This window comes from Sitophilus oryzae, unplaced genomic scaffold (assembly GCF_002938485.1).
Source record: "Sitophilus oryzae breed Bouriz unplaced genomic scaffold, Soryzae_2.0 scaffold_910_pilon_pilon, whole genome shotgun sequence".
Taxonomy (NCBI): Eukaryota; Metazoa; Arthropoda; class Insecta; order Coleoptera; family Curculionidae; genus Sitophilus; species Sitophilus oryzae.
The window spans coordinates 1,470,721-1,494,382 of NW_022147540.1; the positions used below are offsets into that span (position 1 = coordinate 1,470,721).

The following is a 23,662-nucleotide window of genomic DNA, read 5'->3' on the forward strand; positions in this document are numbered from 1 at the left end:
GTTAACTAATATATCTACTAACTCCAAACTCAGCCTGAGACAACCAGTATAGTATATATAGGTAGTGTGTTGCCAAGATACGTTAGAAATTATTTTAAAAAAACTTTGACATTTTCCTTAATAATCTCCAAAAAAAAACTGTCCAAAAAATTAAAAAGTCACATTATAGATTGCTTAATTTTATTACATACTTAGTTCGCAAAAATACTTTAATTATTTTTTCGAAATCGGTGATACAACGTTTTTCCTTATAGGAATAATTATATTTCCTTATAAATTAATATTATTCTTAAAATTAAAAAAGTATATTATTATATTATATTATAATCTATACATATAACAGTAAAAAGGAAACAAAAGAAGAATTACGTTATCTACCGCTTGATTTTTTTTCTCAATTGTCAGTCAGTAAAGTCGATTTCGCTTATCTATGGGTATACAGGGTGAGCAAGTTCAACTATATTTAATGTAAATTCAATATCAAATTGTTTTTGTTTAACAAGTAAATAAAGCAGATATAAAAAATACAAAGAGAATTTTTGTAAAGTTATAGATTAATATCTGCTCTAAAATAACTTGATCACCCTGTATATAGGGAAGACTAGATCAAGCATACACAAAGAGTAAAACAATGAAATTTCACATTTTAATATGCCAATCTCTCAAAAATAAAAGCACCAAACTCATATAAAATAATACTACTTTTATGTTTTTGTTTTCTTTTACATTTCAACCCATTAGAAATTTTCATAGTTGAGTTTAGGAGAACCATTTCAAAGAAAACAAATAAAAATTAACAAAACTAAAAACTTTGTGCAAACTAAGATCATCAGTCTCCCCCATGTGTTGCTTGTGAAAATATACATTAAGTATGTATGATTTAAAAAGTTCTGCCCATCACAATTTTGCCCTTGATCGCTTCATGCGTATTCTCCACGAATCCCAGTTTTCCGTAAAACGCATGCGTATAGCTGTCTTGAGCGTTCATGACAACATGAACACCAAAAGTACCTTAAAAGGGGAAAAAAGCTTAAAAATCAAATAATGTGTAAAGTGAAATTGGTTGATAGATTTAAAAATATTTTTATTCAATGATTTAAAAATATTTTTATTCAATGATTTAAAGATATTTCTTTAAGAATTGTTGGACGCGTACCGGATGACTAACTAAGAACGGTTTATTTTTAATGCGAACGAGCAATATATGTTATGATGTCATACAGCGCCGTCTACCTACTACGGCAAAACACATGTAAACAAAGCTTATACTGCAGCTTATTAAGGAAGAAATGCCCTTTTAAACCAACCCTAGTTTATTTAATTGCGTTAATCCAAACCAGAGTAATTCATATTTTAATAAAAGCAGAACAAAATACGCTGAGTGAAGTTACCATTTTTTTATTGATTCCAATAGCAATACTTAAAATACCTCTTGACGTGCATATTTCTTGAAAAAAAATCATTTTCTGATTGGCCATTACAGATGCGCCTACTAGCGGATTTTTCGAACTTGAAAATAATTTTCGGCGATTTTTCTTAGCCGATTTAAGCTTCATATTCATGTGTCCGTTATCCGTTGATACGATGCCGATGGTCTGACGGCGCTCTGATTGGTCATAGCGTTTTCGCGCCACTTTTCATCCGAATTTTTTTTTACTCCAGTCCGTCAACGGAAAAAGATCGTACGATAACGGACGTTTTGACACTTTTTTGACAAGTTTAATCCAACCTTAATAAAAATATAATAGTACAAGAGCTAGCTGGTTCTTTAATATGTCTTTTTCTATGCTCTCCTGACCAAAGTGCGGGCTGTTTGGCTACCGGTAGACTACTGCGCATCACATCTGTACAGTGCATCCCATTTTGTGTGTTTTATGGGATTTCTCGTTTATGAGTAGAGATACAATGATGCGATTTTCACATTACTTTGCTATTTTTTTATGAAACTAAATACGCTACACATATGTTTGTCCTAGCCTCCTTAGTTCCTGAAATACAGGGCGAATTTATGATGCGCAGTATTGAAAAGATGTTGAATACAGATATGATGCGCAGTAGTGGACGCAACGTCTACCGGCAGCCAGACGGTCCGCACCCCGTTCAGGAGAGCAAAGCAAAATAAATATTAAAGAACCAGCTTTCTTAAAATTCTCACTCGGAAACGTTGCTAGCTCTTAGAGTACAAGCATAGATTATACAGATTATAATCTTTGTTTTTTCTTTATTGTTTTTCGTGGTTCCAATTTTCGGAATCGGGCACTACTTAGGTGACTAGTTTGCGCACATAGCACGCCCACTTATGGCCTCTATAATTGTGCACAGCGCCTGACCGGCACAGTTATTAGAGAGATATCGGAAAACCGAATAGCGTCATCCAGTATTTACGCGTACCTTATCATGGTTACGATATGCGCGAGTCAACGCAACACCCGCTAATAACGTTACCGCCTGACGTAATTTGCGGATAAATTACACCAAGCGCTCTTTCTAAATAACCTCTGATAACGTTTAAAAATTGCTTAAATGGGCATGTGCGGGTATTTCACAACCGGAGCCGGCCGGCGAGATCTTTTATTTTACGTTATGTTTGAATTGTTTTGAATTACTGCTTTAGTTTTATTAGGTAATTTGATATTTAAGTAGCTGGGATTAGTTTTAATTAAATAAATATGGCTCAAAATATGGATTCCACCTCTTCCAATACTAAAGAACCTATAAAGAGTCTTAGGTTTACAGCAGATGACGACTTAGCCCTTCTAAGAGAATTTGTTGCTTGTTGTCCTAAGCCCATTGGCAGACGTTGAACAATAAAGCACTGGAAATAAGCACTTTAGCCCTTTAGTTTTAAAATACCTAGTAAACAAAACAAAGTTTTAAATTCAAAGTTAGGTTAAGTTTAAATAGCGGACGCAACGCGAATTCTTTCCGATCCGATAACTATAAATGAAGAGAGTTAATACCACCTCACGTAAAGGAAATAACACCTGGTCTTATTAACGTCCATGCACGCTATTCGGTTTAGCGATATCTCTCGATTACGCTGTTTATTGTTATTTTACGCGAGTTTATTTTTGCGCACAGGAAATTTGACTCGTTTGCACATCGTCATAAAAACAATTTTCGTACCACGAATTAGGGACAAGATTTTTATCTGTATACTTATCGTTTTGGAAATGAAAATATAAAATGACACCAATCAAAAGCAAATCGTATATCCGACGAACGGAGGCATGAAAATGCAATAAATTTAAAAACTGCTTAGTTTTCTAACCAACCGAAGTCTTTAAATTCAACCAATAAAATTAATATCGTATCATCGTATCGTCGGACATCGGATGTATGAAAATCAAGCTTTGCTATTCTAATTTTTCCCCAAAATTATACGATTCTTAGTTGGCCACGCGGTACATAAATACGTTTAGAAATAATTTGAATATCTTTAGAAAAAATTAATAAACATACAACCTCTGTATTAATACTTAGGATTTCAACTACATAAATCAAAAAAAAAACTTACCATTTGCTCTTAACGCTGCCAGAAGACACGTCACCAGTCTTTTGCTGACTGATTGGTCCAAAACCGAAGGTAAAATGCTACAGATCATGCTAGATGGGTGAGTAGGACTACTAACGTAAACTTCGTCTTTGAAGTTGTGAAAATGTGATATGCATTCCTAAGAAAAAAAAAGAGAAATAAATAGCCTTACTACACAAAATATATCACTTATTTATTTTTAAAACATTTGGCTCCAAGAATTTTTAGACGAATTTTTTAATTCTTTTATTCATTTCAGAGGAATCACCTACAATTATTAAAAATTATTTCGCAGATTTTTATAGAATTAGTTGAGAGAATAGACTTTAATTTAAGATTTAAAATTTGGAAAACAAATGTATTTACGTACTTGTACAAGTTTGGTAGCATCTTTAGCTAAGTATTCTGGATATTTCTGGCACATTTCTGGAATCCAGGCTATTTCCTGTTTCACTCTGAATTTTTTGTAATCGGGAGCTGCCGCTGCATAACCAACTACGCCAAGATCATCCTGCAACAAAATTGTTTAAGAAACAATTTTATGGGCTGTCCCATAGTCTGTCATGTTCTTGTGTGCTGTTTGTTTGTCATTGCCAGATGAAGAGCTTTTTTTGTACTACAACTTCTCTAATTTTTTAATAATACAGCTTAAAATAATGAATGGAACTACAACTGGGGACCATGTAGTTTGGGGATAGGGACCGTGTCGTAGCAAAAAAACAATGGTACCTACTATTGGTAGGTGTACTATTTTTATGATTTTTATCCATTTTTCAAGTATACTAGTATTTCGGTAAGTTTCTTGCAGTTTTTCTTTGTTTGCCAGAATTCGAAAAAATGGATAAAATGCATCTAGAAATTTTAGCATATTTCTGGATCCTTTTACTCCTTACTACGTAATTCTAAGTCAACAAAATGGTATTTTCTGCCATTTTTTTGTATGTCGTCTGTCCAAATCTTACCTGATTAGTTGGACAGACTTTATAAATAAACGGTATACACCAATAACGTAGAAACAACTATTTCTACGTCATTGGTATACACAAAAAAAGCATTAACTAATCAAGTTCAAAACTTAAACAAAGTAAAAACAAAAAAATATTACATGATATATTGACATTTAAATGTTATAAAAAGTATACTTGTTTTCACATAAAACTTCCCAATATGGCCGACTTCAGTATGGGAGGCTTAAAAAACGAAAATCTCTAGACTGGAATCGACTGTAGTTCAAATCGTTCATACTGATAATCTGTGGTAAATCTAATTGAACTCTCACACTTGGCTGACTGACGTTTACGGTTCCTTTTTCTAAATATTTTCATTATTTTTTGAGTTTTTATTCACAAATTCTACTTGATTTTGTTCTTTTACTTAACGTGCAGCCTGCAGTACTAATTATATACTTATAAATAATCTTTTCACCGATCAAGAACTGAGGAATAGGCTGGAAGATATTCATAAAATGCTTAAAAACGTATTAGAAAACATTGACTCGTCCACAAATTCGTGAAAACAAATTAGTCCAGATGTTTGTAAAAAGGTTTCTAATTATTTTGAGAAGTTTCCTTGTATCAGTAATTTTCAGGTTTGTAATATGTATATGATAAATAGATTAAAACTTATATTAATTTCAAGAAACAGCGCGGGCATTACAGACTGTTGTAAATTAGTTTTAAAATATAAAGAATGTTTAAAACAGGTTTAAAAGTTGAGTTAGTAGAGAAGACCTAAATAAGGTATTGTTGGTAATGGGATCAAAGATCAAATAACACTTGAAATATATAATATGTACAATTGTAAGTAGTTTTTATGAATCTGTTTGATATCTATTGCATTGTATTTATATTTCTTGAAATATATATATTTTTTACTTTACAGGATACACAAACAATAATAAAAAATACAGTTACTTACTAAAAGCACTTAAGGTTTGTAATAGATGTAGTTAGAATATCAAACACCAAACCAAACCAAAAATTATGTTTTATTTTACTGGTATTCCTCACATTTGAAAGGAAAGTCATTTCATAAATAAGCAGAAGGACATCGTATAGTACACTCTATATTAATAATTCTTTTTTATCCTATACTTGGTAGTTGACGCATCACTAGGTATAAAATTTAGTACTGATTCCAGACCTACAGTTGTGGTTGTGACATATTCTGATGTGTTTCTGGCAATTTAAAATAAGTTAATATTTAAACAAACATTTCTGGCTTTCCTGACAGGAGTTTGAATACAAATTTAATAAAGGTATAATGTGGATAATGTTCTGATTATTACAGTTTGCATGAATGACTGTTTTTGTATGTTGTTATTTTTAATAAAGTATATTTAATGAGTTATTGAGTATTTCTTTTTCCCTCAGAGGATTGTGTTCTAATCTTTATATGTAAATTTTCATAAATTATATCTACAAAATTTATTACCTTATAACTTTTTGCTAAAGACTTTGTAGTTGATACAGTTTAACAGTATATAAAAGAACTATTTAAATAAGATGTTTGAAAATATATACCTGTTTTTGCACACATCAATTCAATTTGTGATTAACTGTACTGAAATAAAAACAAATTAAGAGAAATGGGGTGATCTTTCAACTATAGCATAAAACGCATCATCCTATTTCCAAGTCTTCTATTAATTTCACTTATTAAACAACTATTTTTATTCAATAATCTTGATAATTCTAGGAACTCTCAGATATCGTAAAAACATGAAAACAAAAATTCACTTCCTATAGTTCTGACGTCCCTTTAACTGAAATATAAGAAACAGGGGAGTTAATATTCTGACTGAGAAAGTTTATAAAATACCTTTAAGTAAAATATCTTCGGATCTGCGGTAAAATACCTTTATTCTTATTAAATAATTTCAATAATCTATGTTTTTATTTGATTTATGACAACCACCTAATAAACTAACTTTTACGTCAACTTGACAATCCTGAAAAATGTTATCGTTAACCAAAGAGCAAAGAGTAAATCAATTTCTGAATTCGCTAACGCCAACTTATTTTTCATTAAAAAAAATTACCAATTTTCGTAACTAGGTCGGCGATATTGAGGAACTTTAAAAAGAATTGTACTATATATTCATATAAATATTTTTATAATTTTTATATATTTTATAATAGATACTGAATGGCCAGTGAAGGCAAAGAGCACACCATATAAAAAATCACTTATTTTAAGTAAACAAGCCTTACCTCTACAACAAAACAAAACTCCGGGTGTAGAGTCAAGTACGGTCCGACTATTCTGTCTGCGTAGATACTCTTCAGCTCGTCGGGTAGAGGATGTAGCTCTTCCAGACCGTCCTTGCATGTCCTCGTGGAAACATTGTAGACCTGCTCCTCATCGGTGGGTAGATATGGCCTAATAGTGTAGACTCTGCACGTTGGCACGTCTGGGACTTTGTAGACAAAGAGATCGTTGCCAGAATCTACAGGTATCAACCTCTAAAATTCCAGAGACAAGGAATATATTATTTAAAAATCATATTTTGGATACTGGTGTAGGTCTGTAGAGTTGCGTCCAGACTTGAATTATTATCTTGCGATGTGTCAATGTGAAAAAATCAATGCGGAGTGTTATCGTCCGATGGGATTGATAGAAGAAGTCATGTACAGGGTGGGTCAAATTCGACGCTTTTAAATGAAAACAACCTTTTCTATAGGAGATAGACAAAACTAATATCGGTGTCTGGAGCTCAATTTTTGTCAAAAACATGATGGTGAAAACCGCATATCGATATCTGTTACCGTTTCGGAGTTACGGGGTGTTTTTCAAAAATATGCATTTTTAACAAATCGCTGTAACTTTTTTGCTATGGAATTTTTTTTATTTTTATGAAAACATTTCCAAAGCACTTTTTTACGTAGAATTTAATGGTTTAAGAATAATTTTTTTAAAATTAATGATTTGAGAATTATCAACAGAAAATTTGATTTTTTATATGAGACACCCTGTATATTTTTAATTTATTGAAAGGAATTTAAAATTACCTTTCCAAAAATATAACACACTTGATATTTTGCTCGATTCCTCTTCGATATATAGAGTATATAAAAATTCGCCCGCTTTAAATAAGTAGGCTTTGAACGGCATCGGCTGTAATGCAAAAAAAAATCTAGCTATGAGAGATGCAGAATTTTATAACAATTTAAAATATGTTTAACCAACATCAACACATTTAAACTATATCTAATAACAATAAAAATAAAGAGCAAACCAAGACATGAGATTTTGCTACAGGTGTTCGACATATCGACCGTCTTATATTATGGACAGACGGGGCAGTTTTTGAACATTTCTCGCGGAATTCATTAGCTCAGTGGGGGTGAAAAATACTCCCTCATAACTGCTAAGTATTTCTAATTCTTTTCTAGATTATACGGAAGAATAAGGAACCTTTATTCTTCCGCAAATATATCCATATGATTAGATCCATGGGCACTAAGTCAGGCGGCCTCGATGGCCAACGGCTGGGATCTTGGTTAGCTATTCAATTATTCTTGAAATTGGCTGCAAAATTTTGCTGATAACTTCAGCGTTCAGAGGCGGTGCGTCGTCTTGCTGAAAAAATATGTTTTCGAGTTCCATTAAGGGCATATCATCAATAAGGGGTCCAAAGCCTACTGTGGCAAACTTTTAAAAATTCTGTATTTCAAAGGGGATTATAAGAAAATATCAAGTGTGCTATATTTTTGGAAAGGTAATTTTAAATTATTTTCAGTTAATTAAAAATATAGAGGGTGTCCCAAATAAAAAATCAATCTTTCTGTTGATAACTCTTTTATTATTAATTTTAAAAAAATTATACTTAAACCATTAAATTCTACGTAAAAAGATGCTTTGGAGATGTTTTCACAGAAATACAAAATTTTCCATAGTAAAAAAGTTACAGCGATTTGTTAAAAATGCACAATTTTGAAAAACACCCCGTAACTTCGAAACGGTAAAAGATATTGATGTGCGGTTTACACCATCATGTTTTTGATGAAAATTGAGCTCCAGACCCGATATTAGTTTTCGTCTATCTCCTATAGACAAGGGTGTTTCCATTTAAAAGCGTCGAATTTGACCCACCCTGTACAGGGAGTATTTTATAAGGTTTCTCTTTAACGAGTAAAGATACAAAGATGCAATTTTCAGTACTGTGCTACTTTTTTATGAAACTAAAGATGCTACACAAAAAGTTGTCCTAGCCTTTTTTCAAAACAAAAGTGCGGATTTTTCAGAGGGTCACGCTGACGCCGGTTTTTTTTCTATAATATTGTATAAAAACTCTACGTTTTACCACTTGTGATGTATCACCTTAATATCTGAGACATTTTAACATTTTTTTTTTCTCTCTCTCTCTCTCATTGACACATTTCTAGCAATCAAATCTGGATGTAACAAAAATAATAAGTAATATAATAATAATAACCACTCTAAACACGAGTAGACTTGCTGCTATTAATCGAAATTACACAGAGCGCTACAAAAAATCGAAACCAAACTGTTTAAAAATCATTTGGCTAACCTGAAGATCGGCAGTGAGTCCGCCCCTGAATACCCACGGTTCCTGCTCGCCAGACATGAAAGTCTCTTTCCAGCCCTTGGAAAACCCTAAAAACAAAAGACGCACGCTGTAGGTATACGTCAAACTTGACACCACGCAGGCTGCGTCTACGCCTACTATGCCTAGATTTCTTTACGCCAAAGCTTTTAAATTATTACGCCAAAATGCTACAAGTTTCTATTTAACACAAAAATGCCTATTACTGCAAATAATTTTTCGCTTTATTAGAACTGTAATGAAGTAGATTTTAAAAGATAATTTTTATTCGATATGCAATAACTTGACTACATCCAATAAATGACAGAAAATAAAATCTACTTATTAAAAGAAACGACAGACAAGAACTGTCACTGTCAAACCATCTTTCGTTGGACAGACTATACCTTGTGTTACTTCCATAAAAAAAAATATAATTATCCATTAGATGTCTACTGACTAAACCATTATAAGAGTGTGCAGTCTTTTAATATTACGCACTACGCAGCAAAACTACGCCAATAATTAAGAATTGTTTGAAAACTACGCCACAATATAAACCAAAAGTAAATTGTCACAAGTTATATTAATTATCGATTTGCCTAACGACAATCTCATAACAGATAAAGTGATGACTACAGAATACAAGGACGCGTCATGGGCATATATGAGGGTGCAAAATCTGTGATGTAGGATGATGCGTCCTATCTGTGATAGGACGTCATTTTTTGGTGCCAAACAAAGGAGGTGACAGCAGGGACAATTTAAGCGATTTTTAATAGTTTGTTGCGCGTAGTAAACTTTGTATAAACTATATTACAATGGTGATATGTTCAGCTTTCAAGTGTAAAAGCCGCACCGAGAAGAAAGAGCAAGAAGAACCACCTTTCTGGTAAATGAACAAACAATCAATTATCTGCACTCCACGTTTCGAGGTTTTTTTTTGTTCATAATGTTTGCTGCCTGGTTGCATTTCATAATTATTTTTCTGATATACTACGATATGTATTATACCGGGTGTTGCATCGTCGAGCGGGACATAGGAAATCCCATGTAAATTTTAATGGGGTCAGTTATTGGCTTCCCTAATTATTTTAGAGAATAATTCTATTTAGGTTTATTGAAGAGCACTAAAACCCACATTCAAAAGAATAACTTTAGATATTTTTGATTAGCCCGTTTACGAGTTATCGCCGATTTCTTTTTAAATATTTCTCCTTTCTTATGGCCCTGTATTTACTTATGAGCACCAGTCAAGGTAAAAGATAACTGTCAAATGAAGTTGTCATTTCAGAAATTTATCTATTTAGTGCTTTATATGGGTGCTTTATTATTATTATTAAAAACTCATACCTACATCGAAAATATAAGCCATGAATTACACTACCGAAGAAAAAATATTGATGATTAAATGGTATTATCAAGGAAATAGTTATCAAAAGGTGTCGAAAATGTTTGCTGCTCTGTATCCGAATAGACCGATACCTGGAACATCTACAATCGCAAGGAATATCCGGAGATTTGAGACCAAAGGTACCCTAATAAATAACTGCAGATGTGAAGCAAGGCAGGAACAAAGAGAAGATGCAAGAAATGATACCGACTTGGGAGTTTTATTGTGCGTGGAAGAGAACGATGGAAAGATCAGCACAAGGAAACTTGAGGATGAAATAGGAATAGATCACACTACAGCGTTTCGAATTTTGAAACGACATAAATACTATTCCTTCAAATATGAAAAGCACCAAGAGCTAAGAGATGGGGACGAAATACGGCGGCAGGCGTTTTGTTTTGATATGATGGAAAGAGCAAATACGGATAGGGAATTTTTAAAAAAACATATTTTTCACTGACGAATGCACGTTAACCTTAAATAATGAACCCAATGTTCAAAATTATCGATATTGGAACAAAGAAAACCAACACAGGTTTGTCGAAACAAGGACGCAATATCCACAGAAAGTAAATGTTTGGGCAGGGATATTCGGACACAATATTATCGGGCCATTATTTCTTACGCGAAATTTAAATGCAGAATATTATTTGGAACTACTCGAAAATCATATTTTACCTGCTTTACATGATGCCGCTAGGGAAAATCAGGAAGTTTGGTACCAAATGGATGGCTGCCCGGCACATAGTACCCTGGCTGTTCGGGAATATTTAGACAATAGTTTTAACGGAAACGTTATTGGCCTAAATCATACAGTAAATTGGCCAGCAAGGTCTCCTGATATTTCGACAAATGATTTCTTTCTGTGGGGCCATTTAAAAAACAGGATATACAAGGCAAAAAAATACCCAAATCAGTTTACCAACTAGCGAATGTAAGAATTTTATCATCACCCGGGTTATTGTCTAGCAGTCGATGGAGGAATATTTGAACATCTTCTTAAACCCTAAAGTTCTAACAATTTAATAGTATACCTAAATTAATAAGTTATTGAATATTGTAATAATACTATAATTAACCTTGTAATTGATTACTTTATTTTACTTTAATTCATATTAATTTATATATACAGGGTGTTTCAAAACAAATGCGAAAAACTTTAGGGGGTGATTCCTTGTTCAAAATAAAGGGTAGTTTGCTTTATAAACGTTGGGTCAAAAGTCAACCATTAGGGAGATATCGCGGTACAAAGATGGCGGAAAAATAATGTTTTTATTTTTTATCTTGAAAACGAAAAGAGATAGACTAATGAAATTTTATGGAAGCATTACTGTTATGAAAACACACTTTCAGGTAATTTTTTTACTTTTTTAAAATGAGTGGAAGGGATTGAAATAAACTACCCCTATCATTCTTGTTTTGTTACCCCTATCATTCTTGTTTTGAACGAAATTTAAAGAAAAATCTTATCAAACACATGCAAATGCTTTAATTTGGATAGTTTAGTTTGTTTAGAAACTTTTTTACCTCTTGTGTTTTTTTGATAAAACTCACCGATTTGAAATTAAAAAATAAAATGTAAAGCATTACATGTCAGGACAGAAAACATTTTTAGATTAAGAATCTAGTGATAATAACGATAATAATAATCATCTAGATAATAACGTATTGCAGTAGAGTAATGTCAAATAAAATAATATTAGGAACATCTTAAAAAGTAACAGCGGCCGACTAGATTTTTTCCTAAAAAAATTACAGCAGCCCACTAGATTCTTTATCAGAAAAGGTTTTTTGTCCTGACATGTAATGCTTTACATTTTATTTTTTAATTTCAAATCGGTGAGTTTTATCAAAAAAATACAAGAGATAAAAAAGTTTTTAAACAAACTAAACTATCCAAATTAATTTTTTTGCATGTGTTTGATAAGATTTTTCTTTAAATTTCGTTAACAAGAATGAATGGGGTAGTTTATTTCAACACCTTCCACTCATTTTAAAAAAGTGAAAAAATTACCAGAAAGTGTGCTTTCACAACAGTAATGCTTCCATAAAATTTTATTAGTCTATCTCTTTTCGTTTTCAAGATAAAAAATAAAAACATTATTTTTCCGCCATCTTTGTACCGCAATATCTCCCTAGTGGTTGACTTTTGACCCAACGTTTATGAAGCAAACTACCCTTTATTTTGAACAAGGAATCACCCCCTGAAGTTTTTCGCATTTGTTTTGAAACACCCTGTATATAAACACATCTTTAAGATTTCCGATGTAGGAATGAGTTTTTAATAATAATAAAGCACTAAATAGGTAAATTTCTGAATTGACAACTTCATTTGACAGTTATCTTTACCTTGATTGGTGCTCATAAGTAAATACAGGGCCATAAGAAAGGAGAAATATTTAAAAAGAAATCGGCGATAACTCGTAAACGAGCTAATCAAAAATATCTAAAGTTATTCTTTTGAATGTGGGTTTTAGTGCTCTTCAATAAACCTAAATAGAATTATTCTCTAAAATAATTAGGGAAGCCAATAATTGACCCCATTAAAATTTACATGGGATTTCCTATGTCCCGTTTGACGATGCAACACATGCCGGTATATTGAGCATAATCTTTTTAACCTTGTGAGAATGTTTTAATAATTTTTTCTTTAAATAATTGGTATATAAACGACCTAAAAAAGGATCCACCGGCGTAGGTAAAACTTTAATCAAAAATATAAATAAATAAAGATTATTCATAACTAAATACCTAAATGTAATAATTCGTAACACTAAGTACTAAATTAAATTTTCCAATAACTCGCCAATTTAGTCAACACAATTTTGTAAGCTAAAAATTGAATAATCCATTTTATTGTAAAGGACACACATGTAAAAAATTAAATTTAAAATCATCAAATAATTAAAAATAAGAAAATTGCAATTTTTATTTGATTCTGCATTTTTTATATTAATGTCAAGTGGTTTCAACAATTTGGTTTCTGGTGTTATTGGTCCTTGTATTCTTTAGTTATTGAGATAAAGCAACCATCAGTCGCCATCTCACGGAAGACACTGCCAACAATCTTGGGTATATTTGCCTAGTACAACATAATACTTGTAAAAAAAACAAAACAAATGGCACATCACAGGTACCACAGAGCATACCACTGTAAGAAGATAAAAATATTTATCTTATAATGATATAACGTGCTTTATAGTAAAAGAAAATAATTGTGACAATTCACTTCTGGCAGATTTTCGGAAGCTAGAACGCAAAGCGCCATCTAGATGCTACAGGATCACAATCGGCGGCCTTATATACTAATTCTTGGAAGATGCGTACATGTGTAAGTTCCCTGGGTGTACGACGGCATCGACGACGGGTATTGGCCATTGGCTTTGGGAAATAAACAGGTACATTAATAAATTGAACATACAAATAATTATAAATTCAAAAAAAAATAGGCTGAAAAAAAATTTACGCAGACCTATAGATCATCTAATCTAATTAAGATTTATTGATTTTGTGATTTTATTATACAAAATGAATAAATATTATAATCACAAAATCAATAAATAAAATTTATATAATTCATAAACATATCTATGCAGGGGTGTCTTGCGAGGGGTGTCTCACTTGGGTAAAAAAATGTGACTGCCAATGACTGCGAAGAAGACTGCCTATGTCTGTCATAATTATAGTCCACTGCCGTAAGACTGATGCCAACGACTGCCAAGAAAATGTATTTGTAATTCCAACAGTGAGACACCCCTCGCAAATTATACAGAAGTGATGTTCAAAAATTGATTAAAAAATGAAGAACTTCATCATTAGTAAGTTAAATTAGTACTTAAACCAAGGCAAATACAGCACAACATATTTTTAGATAAAAAAATGCTATACATATAAACTGCATAGTATGTATAAGTATAAATATTTTACATACTTGAATAACTTTGTCCCTAGGAATAAATAAATAAATTAAAAACGGTTGACTTTATGACAGAGACAATAAGTAATATCAAAAAATGAGTTTTATCAAAAAATATATAAGTAATATCAAAAAAGAAAAATTTCATTATAAATTTAAACTTTAAAAGCCTAAATAACTTTAAAACAACTTAAGTTAGGGTCATCCTGTATACTTTTGGGAAGATATAAACTTTACTTTTTTTTCAATAAACGTATAACCAAGGACAAAATTAAACAATGACATAAATATATCTAATACAATTTAAAAATCGTATCCAGTTTTCCATAAAAAATATATGCATCATTCACTCAGTAGTATATCAAAATATTAATCAGTAATTAAAGTTTTATATATTTTTCTGTTAATTTAGTTTAAACTAAATTTTAGTCAAATATTTTATGAAATAGAAAAAAAAACTTTAAAAACCTAATCTTATTTTGAATAATGGATATTGTTCAATAACAAGTACATTTTAAAAAATTATAAAAAAACAAACAGTAAATTGAATCATTTCATTTTACTGAATCTAAAAATAAAATAAAACTACGCAAAGCAAACAAAAATATTGAGATCAAATATTTAAAAAGAAATAAGTTACACAAAGTTGCCATTTACGCTCCAAGAAAAATAACGCTAGTATAAATATATTAAAAGTGATAAATATATCAATACAACATTTGATAGATATGTGATAATAAATTATGTATATTTACGCAATATAGTATGACACAAATGCCCAATGAAATTATTCAAAAAATACACATTCAAAAATGCCTTGTTATCAATTTTACTGTATTTATAATATATTTGATATATAATATAATGACAAGTAAATATGTAAATATTGATTTATATTATATTATAAATACAACACCAATATCAAAAAATCCACCCAACATTCATACAATATATCACATTCAACCATTATGACTTACCAAGCCACTTAATATAGGAATTAAGCAATGATATCACGCCTCTTATATCCCAGATATAAGAGTATAGATCATACAGCATCTCCCTGTTGTTACAAGAAGAAATATGTTGAAACAATCTGTTCACAGCCAGTGTCATTTCGTGCATTTTATCCGCCCTGGAGAACCATTCTTGAGCCTAAAATAAAACATTTTTGATAATACTATTTGATTTTTTCTTAAAGACCCTATTCAGGCTATTACATAAGCCGAGTTCAAGCGAATAACCGTTGGTTGTTGGTTATGGTTGACAGATAAACAAAGCTTTAAACGTCAGTTGTCTAGCGATTGGTTGACAACTGACGTTTAAAGCATTGTTTATCTGTAGACCATAATCAACGGTTATTCGCTTGAATATAGCTATATATCTTTGAATAAGAAGACTAAGGAAGGAGCATATCAAAAATCTTAGGTACACCGCGATGGGCCTCAAATATGGCCGACTTAAATTCCGGTTTATCAGTGCCGTTATAATTTTATTTAAAAAATGTAAAACTATGATGTAGGGCAGACGTGGGGTAGACTCAATAATTTGTTGTTTTATTTTACGTTCTGAATAAATGTTGGTAGTTATTAAAATTGTTATAAAAATATATAATTCTAATAAAAATAGATAAGTTATAATAAGTATTTATTAACACAAACATCGGATACGCTACTGAAGCAGGTAAGTTAAATTAACGTATCAAAATTCTTTGACATCTGATCTTTGAAAAGTAGTACATAAAAGCTAAAATGCAAGAAAAATATATAATTTAGTTAATTTAAGTGAATTTCATAAATGATCGGTTTACTACACATATGTATATTATATAGTTATTTACTAGCGAAAAGTTGTTCGATTATTTCACTCAGTTTTTGCCGAGATCTACCGCACACTACACAACCAACTATTTTAGAGTCTTTTTCGATAAATCGCGATAGTGTCACTGTTAATTTAAGTTCTGCCACAATTTCCATCTAGATTTACTACCTTTATACAACTATCAGTAGTAGAATAAATAATAAATAACATAAAATAAGCTCCGTAAAGACTGACAAATCCACAAAATTTCAAATCAAATTCGAATGTGTCAAATAAATCGTCAAACAGAACTGTCAAGGATCCCCACCCTTGAGTGCTTTTTCCGCCCACCATGCATGAATACATGGATAGCATTATGCTCCTTCCTTAGTCTTCTTATTCAAAGCTATATATTAAAAAACCTAGCCAAATTGGTCCAACTATTGTAACATGATACGTTTATGAACAAAAACAAACAACACGACACAATATTTAATAACAAATTATAAAAATGCTTTACCTCTGGCCCAGACTTATCCTTCCTCTGATTGGCCGAAATCACGATATGCGCGTTCGATTTCAACCAATGAAATTCCTGTAACAACTGCAAGCCTTGAGAGCCGTGCTCAAAAGGTAAGTAAAATAGATCACAGAGTAACGCCAAGTCTTCAAAGGTTAGATCATTAGTTTTCCTAAAAAATGTAGCTTATAGAAAATAGTTGTTTAATTTATGCACAAAACAAACCTTTCAATATCACTCTGACTCTCCATTATCATCTGACTAGTATCATTGCTTTCTATTTGCATGGAACCACTAGAAGTCTAAAAAAAATCATAACTCATGTCACTAAATTCATTAAGTCAATTACTTGGAATATTACAAAAATATTGTGAAATAAAATGTGTATAGTCTAATTCATGAAAGATGACGATTGCTCCAGAATATTTTTGAATGAGACAACCTTCTACTTTATTATTTTAGGACTGGAAACTAAAAATCCATAAACCAAACAATAATAAAACATTTTTTTTCTTTGATTTTGTTCGCAGCTTTTTAAGCAGAATTTAAACGTCATCTTTCGGCAGACTATATGTATAAGAGAATATAAATTTACAGAATTTTCGCTCATGGCTACATCCTCATTGGATCCTTCAGCTGCCTTGACAACACCATGCGCGGGTGATATGTTTGGGGTGCTGTTGCAGTCCATTGGTTCAGAAGGGCTCAGACTTGACTCATTACTTATGGTTGGATCGGTGTTCATTATACTTTCTTCCTTAATACTGTCTTTCCGATCTCCTGTTACTGTATCAGTTGATACTGCTTGGGTATCGTCACCTTTAGCTGGAAAAATTATGGAGATGCAGGCAAGGTCATAAATGTTTGATACCAATTAAACTTTTAGTTATGTAATCGAGGGCGCGATTTTTAAATTCATTGTTGCCAATCGTGGACATATTCGGCTACAAGATAGTTTAATAGCCTTAAAAAACTCATCGCAACTTTATTAGAATGTCTTGAACGGGAAAGCGGTAGTAATGGTCTTTGATGTCCCTTAAGTGTTGTTAAGGAGGTGAGTTTTATTGATGTAATGGTAATTATTAGGAAAACTGTGGAAATCGTCCGATTTTCACCAAAATTGGTATACACCCTATTATTCTTATTATTTTTTCTGGCGGTCTCTTACCGTTTTTCAGAAAATCGAAAAATTATTGCAACATCGAATTTTTCTTAGTTTCTCATATTTTTAAGGTTTTCTATAGTCTATAAAATAAATAACTTTGAATTTTGACCGTTATTTTTTACCAACATGGCAAATATAAAATCCCTCTGTCAAAAAAGTTACTGATATTCTTTAAATTGAGTGCCTGAACGAATCAGATAGGTAACTCTTTTTACTTTCGTGAAATAGAAAAGGAAAATAGTAAAACAAGTGACAGTTCTTCCTCTTCTTGCAAAAATCAACACGAAATGACATAATTGTCAAAAGTAAAATGTTATCAGCTTTTGACATTTCTAAATATCAGACCAATGCCGTCTCTAATAGAACAGCCTCGGAGCGACATTTATGACGTCACGCTACTTAGATACTACGGATTAATAAATATGTTGTAGAATACATGGAAAACAATTATTCCTCGTATTTTTGGTTTGTATTTTAAAAACGATATAGTTTACATGAAATATACATAATATATACAGTTAATAAATATAATATAAAAGGAACTAAAACAACTTTCGTTGCACGTCATCAATGACACCATGCGTCGTTAAATACTCTGGCAAATAAACTATACAAATGCAGCAAATGTTTTACAATATACAAATAATGAATAGGTACATAAGATAATGGGTAAAATGTAAAATATATTTTAAATTTGGGGGTATGAAAATCGATCTAATTTAACAAAAAACATTCAATATCTACTAATAGTGATGTATTATTATTTACATTCACAAAATTTATATGCATATTTTGCAAGTATCAATGTTCGAAAAATTATATTTGCAAATAATACAATATCATAGAAAAAAAGGCGTCAGCGATGGCTATGAAATAAAGATCGCTCTCATTTTATATGTAAAATTATTCTAAAATTTTTGATTTTCTTGGGATTTAGGTTCGGGAAAAACGCTGATTAAGTTTTCAATTCGGTTTTCATTCTTTTTCATTTGGTTTCGGCTAACATTATAGCCTTCATCAGTGTTGTGTCATATGAAAAAAATAGTGTCGAATATAATCCAAAAAATTACATATAAAATATACTAAATATATATGTTACTGTAAATGTCCGAAATGCGGTAAAACCTAGGATTTACCAAAAGCAAGTAATAGTAAAAACCAACCAACCCCACCAAATCACCACCTAACCAATGCATTAACACCCCCCAAATAATCAGGCTAACCAACGCATTAAGACCCTCCAAATAACCAGGCTAACTAATGCATTAACATTAACACCCTCCAAATAACCAGGCTAACCTAATTAGTAAATGATTTTGGTAAATCCTAGGTTTAGCGCGCTTATCCTAGGTTTTTTGTCGCATTTCGGACACTTACAGTAACATATTTATATTTATTAATTAATACATATTTATTAATCCGAAGTATCTAACTAGCGTGACGTCATAAATCTCGCTCTGAGGCTGTTCTATTAGAGACGGCATTGCGTCAGCATGGCCGCAAGTTGCTACCCTAATAAAATTAACACTAGAAAAGCCCGCGGGAACTGTCAAATTCAAAGTTATTCGTTTCACAGACTATAGCACATATTTTGTTAGGTATTCAATAAACAATGATGTTTTTGCTAAAAACGCCATTCCCAAACCAAACTTCCAGGGATTTTAAATAAATTACCTATTCATTTTATTATTGAGATCTGACAATAGTTAAATATACCCTTAATATACCTACCTATATCCACAAAGTTACGCGGAAGAGTTTTGATTGCATTGGTTTCAACTTCTATGCGGAGGGTGTTAATCTTTTGTCGTTATATTATACCAAAAAAAGATTAACCCCCTCAGCAAAAAAGTTGAAACCAATGCAATCAAAATTCTTTCGTGCAACTTCGTGGTTATAAATAGTCTTTATATAACTTCTTTGCTGTAGGGGTTAATCTTTTTTTGGTATAATATAACAACAAAAGATTAACACCCTTCGCATAAAGATGAAACCAATGCAATCGAAACTCTTCCGCGTAACTTTGTGGATATAGGTAAGTATATTAAGGGTATATTTAACTATTGTCAGATCTCAATAATAAAATGAATAGGTAATTTATTTAAAATCCCTAATCACCCGAAAAAATAGAAGATATGGCAACGTTGTAAATTTTCAAATTTCTAAATTAGGTCTAGAATATATTTGTGTCTATTACATAGGAGAGAGAAAGAACGATATATATAAAATGTCAGACTTCAATCTGGTCTCAATTTTCTTTGTTATGAAAAGTGTTTTTCAATAAATAATAAATTTTCCCAATGATTACCGATCTTAATTAATAACTATTTATATATTTACAATTAATTTATGTTTGTTTCCGAAAATATTTTCATTAAAAAAAAATAAGTAAAAATGGACAACGATGTGCCAGTCAAGCTTAATCAGGTAACTAAAAGTTTATTTGGTATGATCTTTATATTATCTTTGATTTAAATGTAATAATGTAGAATTTTTCTCAGTGTGCCTATACAATTTACTTACGCTTTTCTGGTTTGATTACCGCTCCTTCTAGGACTGTTATACTTTTCTTTGAGTCGTTTATAGCTATTGGCACTGGTACAGGCGTTATAGGATTGGGTATAGAGTCGTTAGTGACCACTTTCGTATCAGATACCAAAGAATTCATGACAGGCCCAGGACCTGGGTTTACCAAACTGTCAGATACTGAAGTCACCTAAATAGATAAAAAGAATCCTCTATTTTTCACACTACATTTTTCCCCAAATAATATCTGATAAAAATAATGAAGTAGTTCAAATAAACCATAAATATTATTTAAAATCTGTCCAGTAAAGCTTTGTCTACACGTAATATTTTACCTTTCAGTCAAAATGTGTCAAATAAATGAGGCCATCTTCAGAAATACCCAAGTTATTCATATTTTGCATCACTTTTTGTCTAATGTTTACAACTAAATTTATTTTTCTATAAAAACTTCTAACAGATTCGATAAATTTAACTGAATATATGACCGCTAGGTAAATATTTGACTAACAAACGACCTACTGGTATCAGTTATTTTTGCTTTTACCACGAGAATTGGCTGCTATTCGTTAAATAATATATAATAATTTTCGATTTAGATGAAGTTACTTAAAATGACAAATTTGACAGATACCCAGGGACAACAGTCAAATTTTCAAGTCATTTTTAATTTAAATCAAAGCAGAAACTATGTGGACTTTATATGTGACACTGTAGAAACAACTATAAACAAAACACACAAATATTTCTTTAATATTTAAATAATACTTACAGTGCTACAAACTTCGGCCAACGCTTGCAACTGATTTGGAGTCACTACCGGTTGACTTCCTGCTGATGTAGTTGTAGTAGTACAGGAAGTCAAGCTCATACAAGTATTAATTGAAGGAATTATTGGTACTGGGATCACTATAACACAAAAAATTAAAATATTAGCAAACCTAACACAAAATAAAAAACAGACAAACCTGCCACTGCTGGTTGTGGTTTAGCAATCGGTCCCCAAGCCATCTTATGTTTGGCAAACTCTGGCAACCACTCCTTTATCGCATTTCTTAGGGCTTGTTTAGGATGATACATATTAGGAGGCAGAGTAGTTGGAACATCTTCTGTCAACCCATCTTCAGTTTCTGTCTCTAATTTAATATCAGCCGAAACAGTGTCATCTAAAAACATTTGTTTATTCTTGTAACTTATTTATAGAAAAATAAAATATTTACTTATGGTAAGATCTCTTTGTCCATCTAGATTACATCTGGACCATTGCGCCAGTGTGTGTATTGCCACAAAATTAGCACCATATTCACAATTCGGATTTGTGACAACCCCTCTCAATTTCGGTATCAGATCTGGTGATCTGCCTGAGTAGGGTCCTAAAAACACCCTTTTTTGATCATAATCGTTTGCATGAAGATTATCCCAAATAACAGGGGGCCTCTTTAAAACCTCTGTGATTTCCTGAATATTTTCCTTAGTCAATGTTCGAGAAATTACTCTAAAACCTGCATAAAAAAAATATTACATAAAAATGTTGTTAAACTCAACAAAAGAAATGTACCAGTCCACATAATATCAATTTCTTGAGCTAATTTAGAACCCAAAGTGTTCAAATACTCTGAATTTGTCACATTAGGCACTGCCCTAGTAGAACAATATTGCGTTGGGCATAACAGAAATTTCGGTTGACCTAAATGTTGGAAGATTTCATTGGTAATAGACACTTGAGCTTGAGCAAATGATTGAAAAATCTCTTTATCAGCTTCAGACATCTCTGGTTCGATATCATCAAACAACAAAGCGAATGCCGTACACCCAAATTGCGAGACTTGCTCTAGTTTTCTTTTCAGTGTTGTGATCTCTTTTTGACTAGAGTAAGTAATATCTAAACCTGGGGATAAGGCATAATAGAATACTATATTTTGGTCTTTAGCTGCTTGAATCAGTCCTGTTAGATGTTCAGCCTCTTCAACAGTGTAGAGTTCCCGCCAGTAAGCTCTGTGTTTATAGTCGTCCTTAGGTGCGTAAACGTACGAGTCCATACCCCATTTTTTCATCCTAAAAAGTGATTGAAAAGTGTATTTATTTTGCATCATTATTGATAAGATGGAGACCTACTTTTGAAACAGGTCTTTTCTTTGTTCGGTGGTCCAGGGCCTGCCATAAAAACCTATAAATTAAATTATCAATTATTAGTAGGAATAATAAGAGTGGAAAAGTACGACCGGTGCTTTTCCATTAGCCCTTAAATGGTAATTTTCCGATTTGTTTACTTACCTTCGACAACGCCGCAAATAAAATTGCCATTTTTCGTGTTTAGATTTTCTGAGACTGGAGAACTTACAACCTCAGCCATTCCGCAGTATCTCACATAAGATTTTACTCACAAAGTTTCGCCAAACTGTTTAAAAATGGAAAAAACTGACAAGAAAACGGGATCAGAAGTTATTTACTTGTCAAATGTTGTTGATTAACGTCGGCTGTCACAGTCACAGTCAAATTAATTTATGGTTAGGTGGTAGTGATGGGTGATGGTAAAAGAATCGATACTTTCGATGGAAAATCGATGGTTTAGAATCAATAATATTTATTTAGTTTTAAGGACAAGATAATTTAGTAAGACACGACAAAAATAAATATAAGAATTAGGATTACTTATACATATTCAATACTTTCAAAACTGTTATTGTACGGGTTTAAAGTAAATTTTATATAGATTTTTTAACACGGACAATGATAAAATCATAGGTTGATATTTTAAAGTATGTTGAAATTTGACTGGATTTGCATTGTTACCTGTTCAGTTTTAATTTAAAAATAGATGCAGTTTTTCTTAAATTACTTAAAATCGGCTGGTCCAGAATTGTTCAAATTTGGCATGTGTATTCAAGTATTCAACATAAGCAGACCTTTAAAAGCTCTATTTACGACTTAGCTATAAAATTAATAGTGGAGCTAATTTTGACTTGGTCAGTTTAAAATGTGCATGGGATTTCCTGTTTTTAACGACGATACACTACCATGTATCTTTAAAGTATCGATATATTTTTCTTCGACTTTAATTGCCCCTTACTATAACAGCCTCATCTATCCAATGTAATTTTAGACCGAATTTTTACACTACACTACAATCTGTGACTACAATACAGTCAATACATTCGAATAGATGGCGCCAGCTGTAATCAAACAAAAAATAATTTCAAAAATTGTATTTGTATTTTTCCCAATTTTTCCTTATATAAAATCAAACAAAATCATTAGCTAC

At 31.7% G+C, this 23,662-nt stretch overlaps 1 protein-coding gene across 2 annotated transcripts; it reads right to left on the reverse strand.

Annotated features, from left to right (window-relative positions):
* Positions 1-777: 777 nt before the first annotated feature.
* LOC115890736 (protein O-GlcNAcase) lies at positions 778-22,886 on the reverse strand. 2 transcript variants are annotated; one of them, XM_030911053.1, is made up of 17 exons: positions 22,675-22,886; positions 22,516-22,567; positions 21,959-22,455; positions 21,621-21,902; positions 21,369-21,566; positions 21,173-21,309; positions 20,398-20,590; positions 17,305-17,534; positions 16,935-17,011; positions 16,710-16,881; positions 15,370-15,544; positions 13,804-13,857; positions 9,069-9,154; positions 6,748-6,999; positions 3,906-4,046; positions 3,518-3,674; positions 778-1,011 (listed from the first exon to the last, which is right to left on the reverse strand). In XM_030911053.1, exons 1-17 carry the CDS (start codon positions 22,751-22,753, stop codon positions 881-883), a joined length of 2,913 nt encoding a protein of 970 aa, XP_030766913.1. In that variant the 5' UTR covers positions 22,754-22,886; the 3' UTR covers positions 778-880. The 2 variants fall into 2 exon arrangements, with proteins under 2 accessions (XP_030766913.1, XP_030766914.1); XM_030911054.1 differs by lacking the exon at positions 13,804-13,857.
* Between the last annotated feature and the right edge of the window lie 776 nt (positions 22,887-23,662).

Excerpts from the sequence above, each read along its gene's own strand:
- LOC115890736 (XM_030911053.1), bottom strand. The coding sequence starts at position 22,753 with ATGGCTGAGGTTGTAAGTTCTCCAGTCTCAGAAAATCTAAACACGAAA. Across the intron at positions 15,545-16,709 it reads AGGATAAGTCTGGGCCAGAG|GCTCAAGAATGGTTCTCCAG; the intron begins GTAAAGCATTTT and ends GTTTTATTTTAG. Across the intron at positions 1,012-3,517 it reads GGCAGCGTTAAGAGCAAATG|GTACTTTTGGTGTTCATGTT; the intron begins GTAAGTTTTTTT and ends TCCCCTTTTAAG.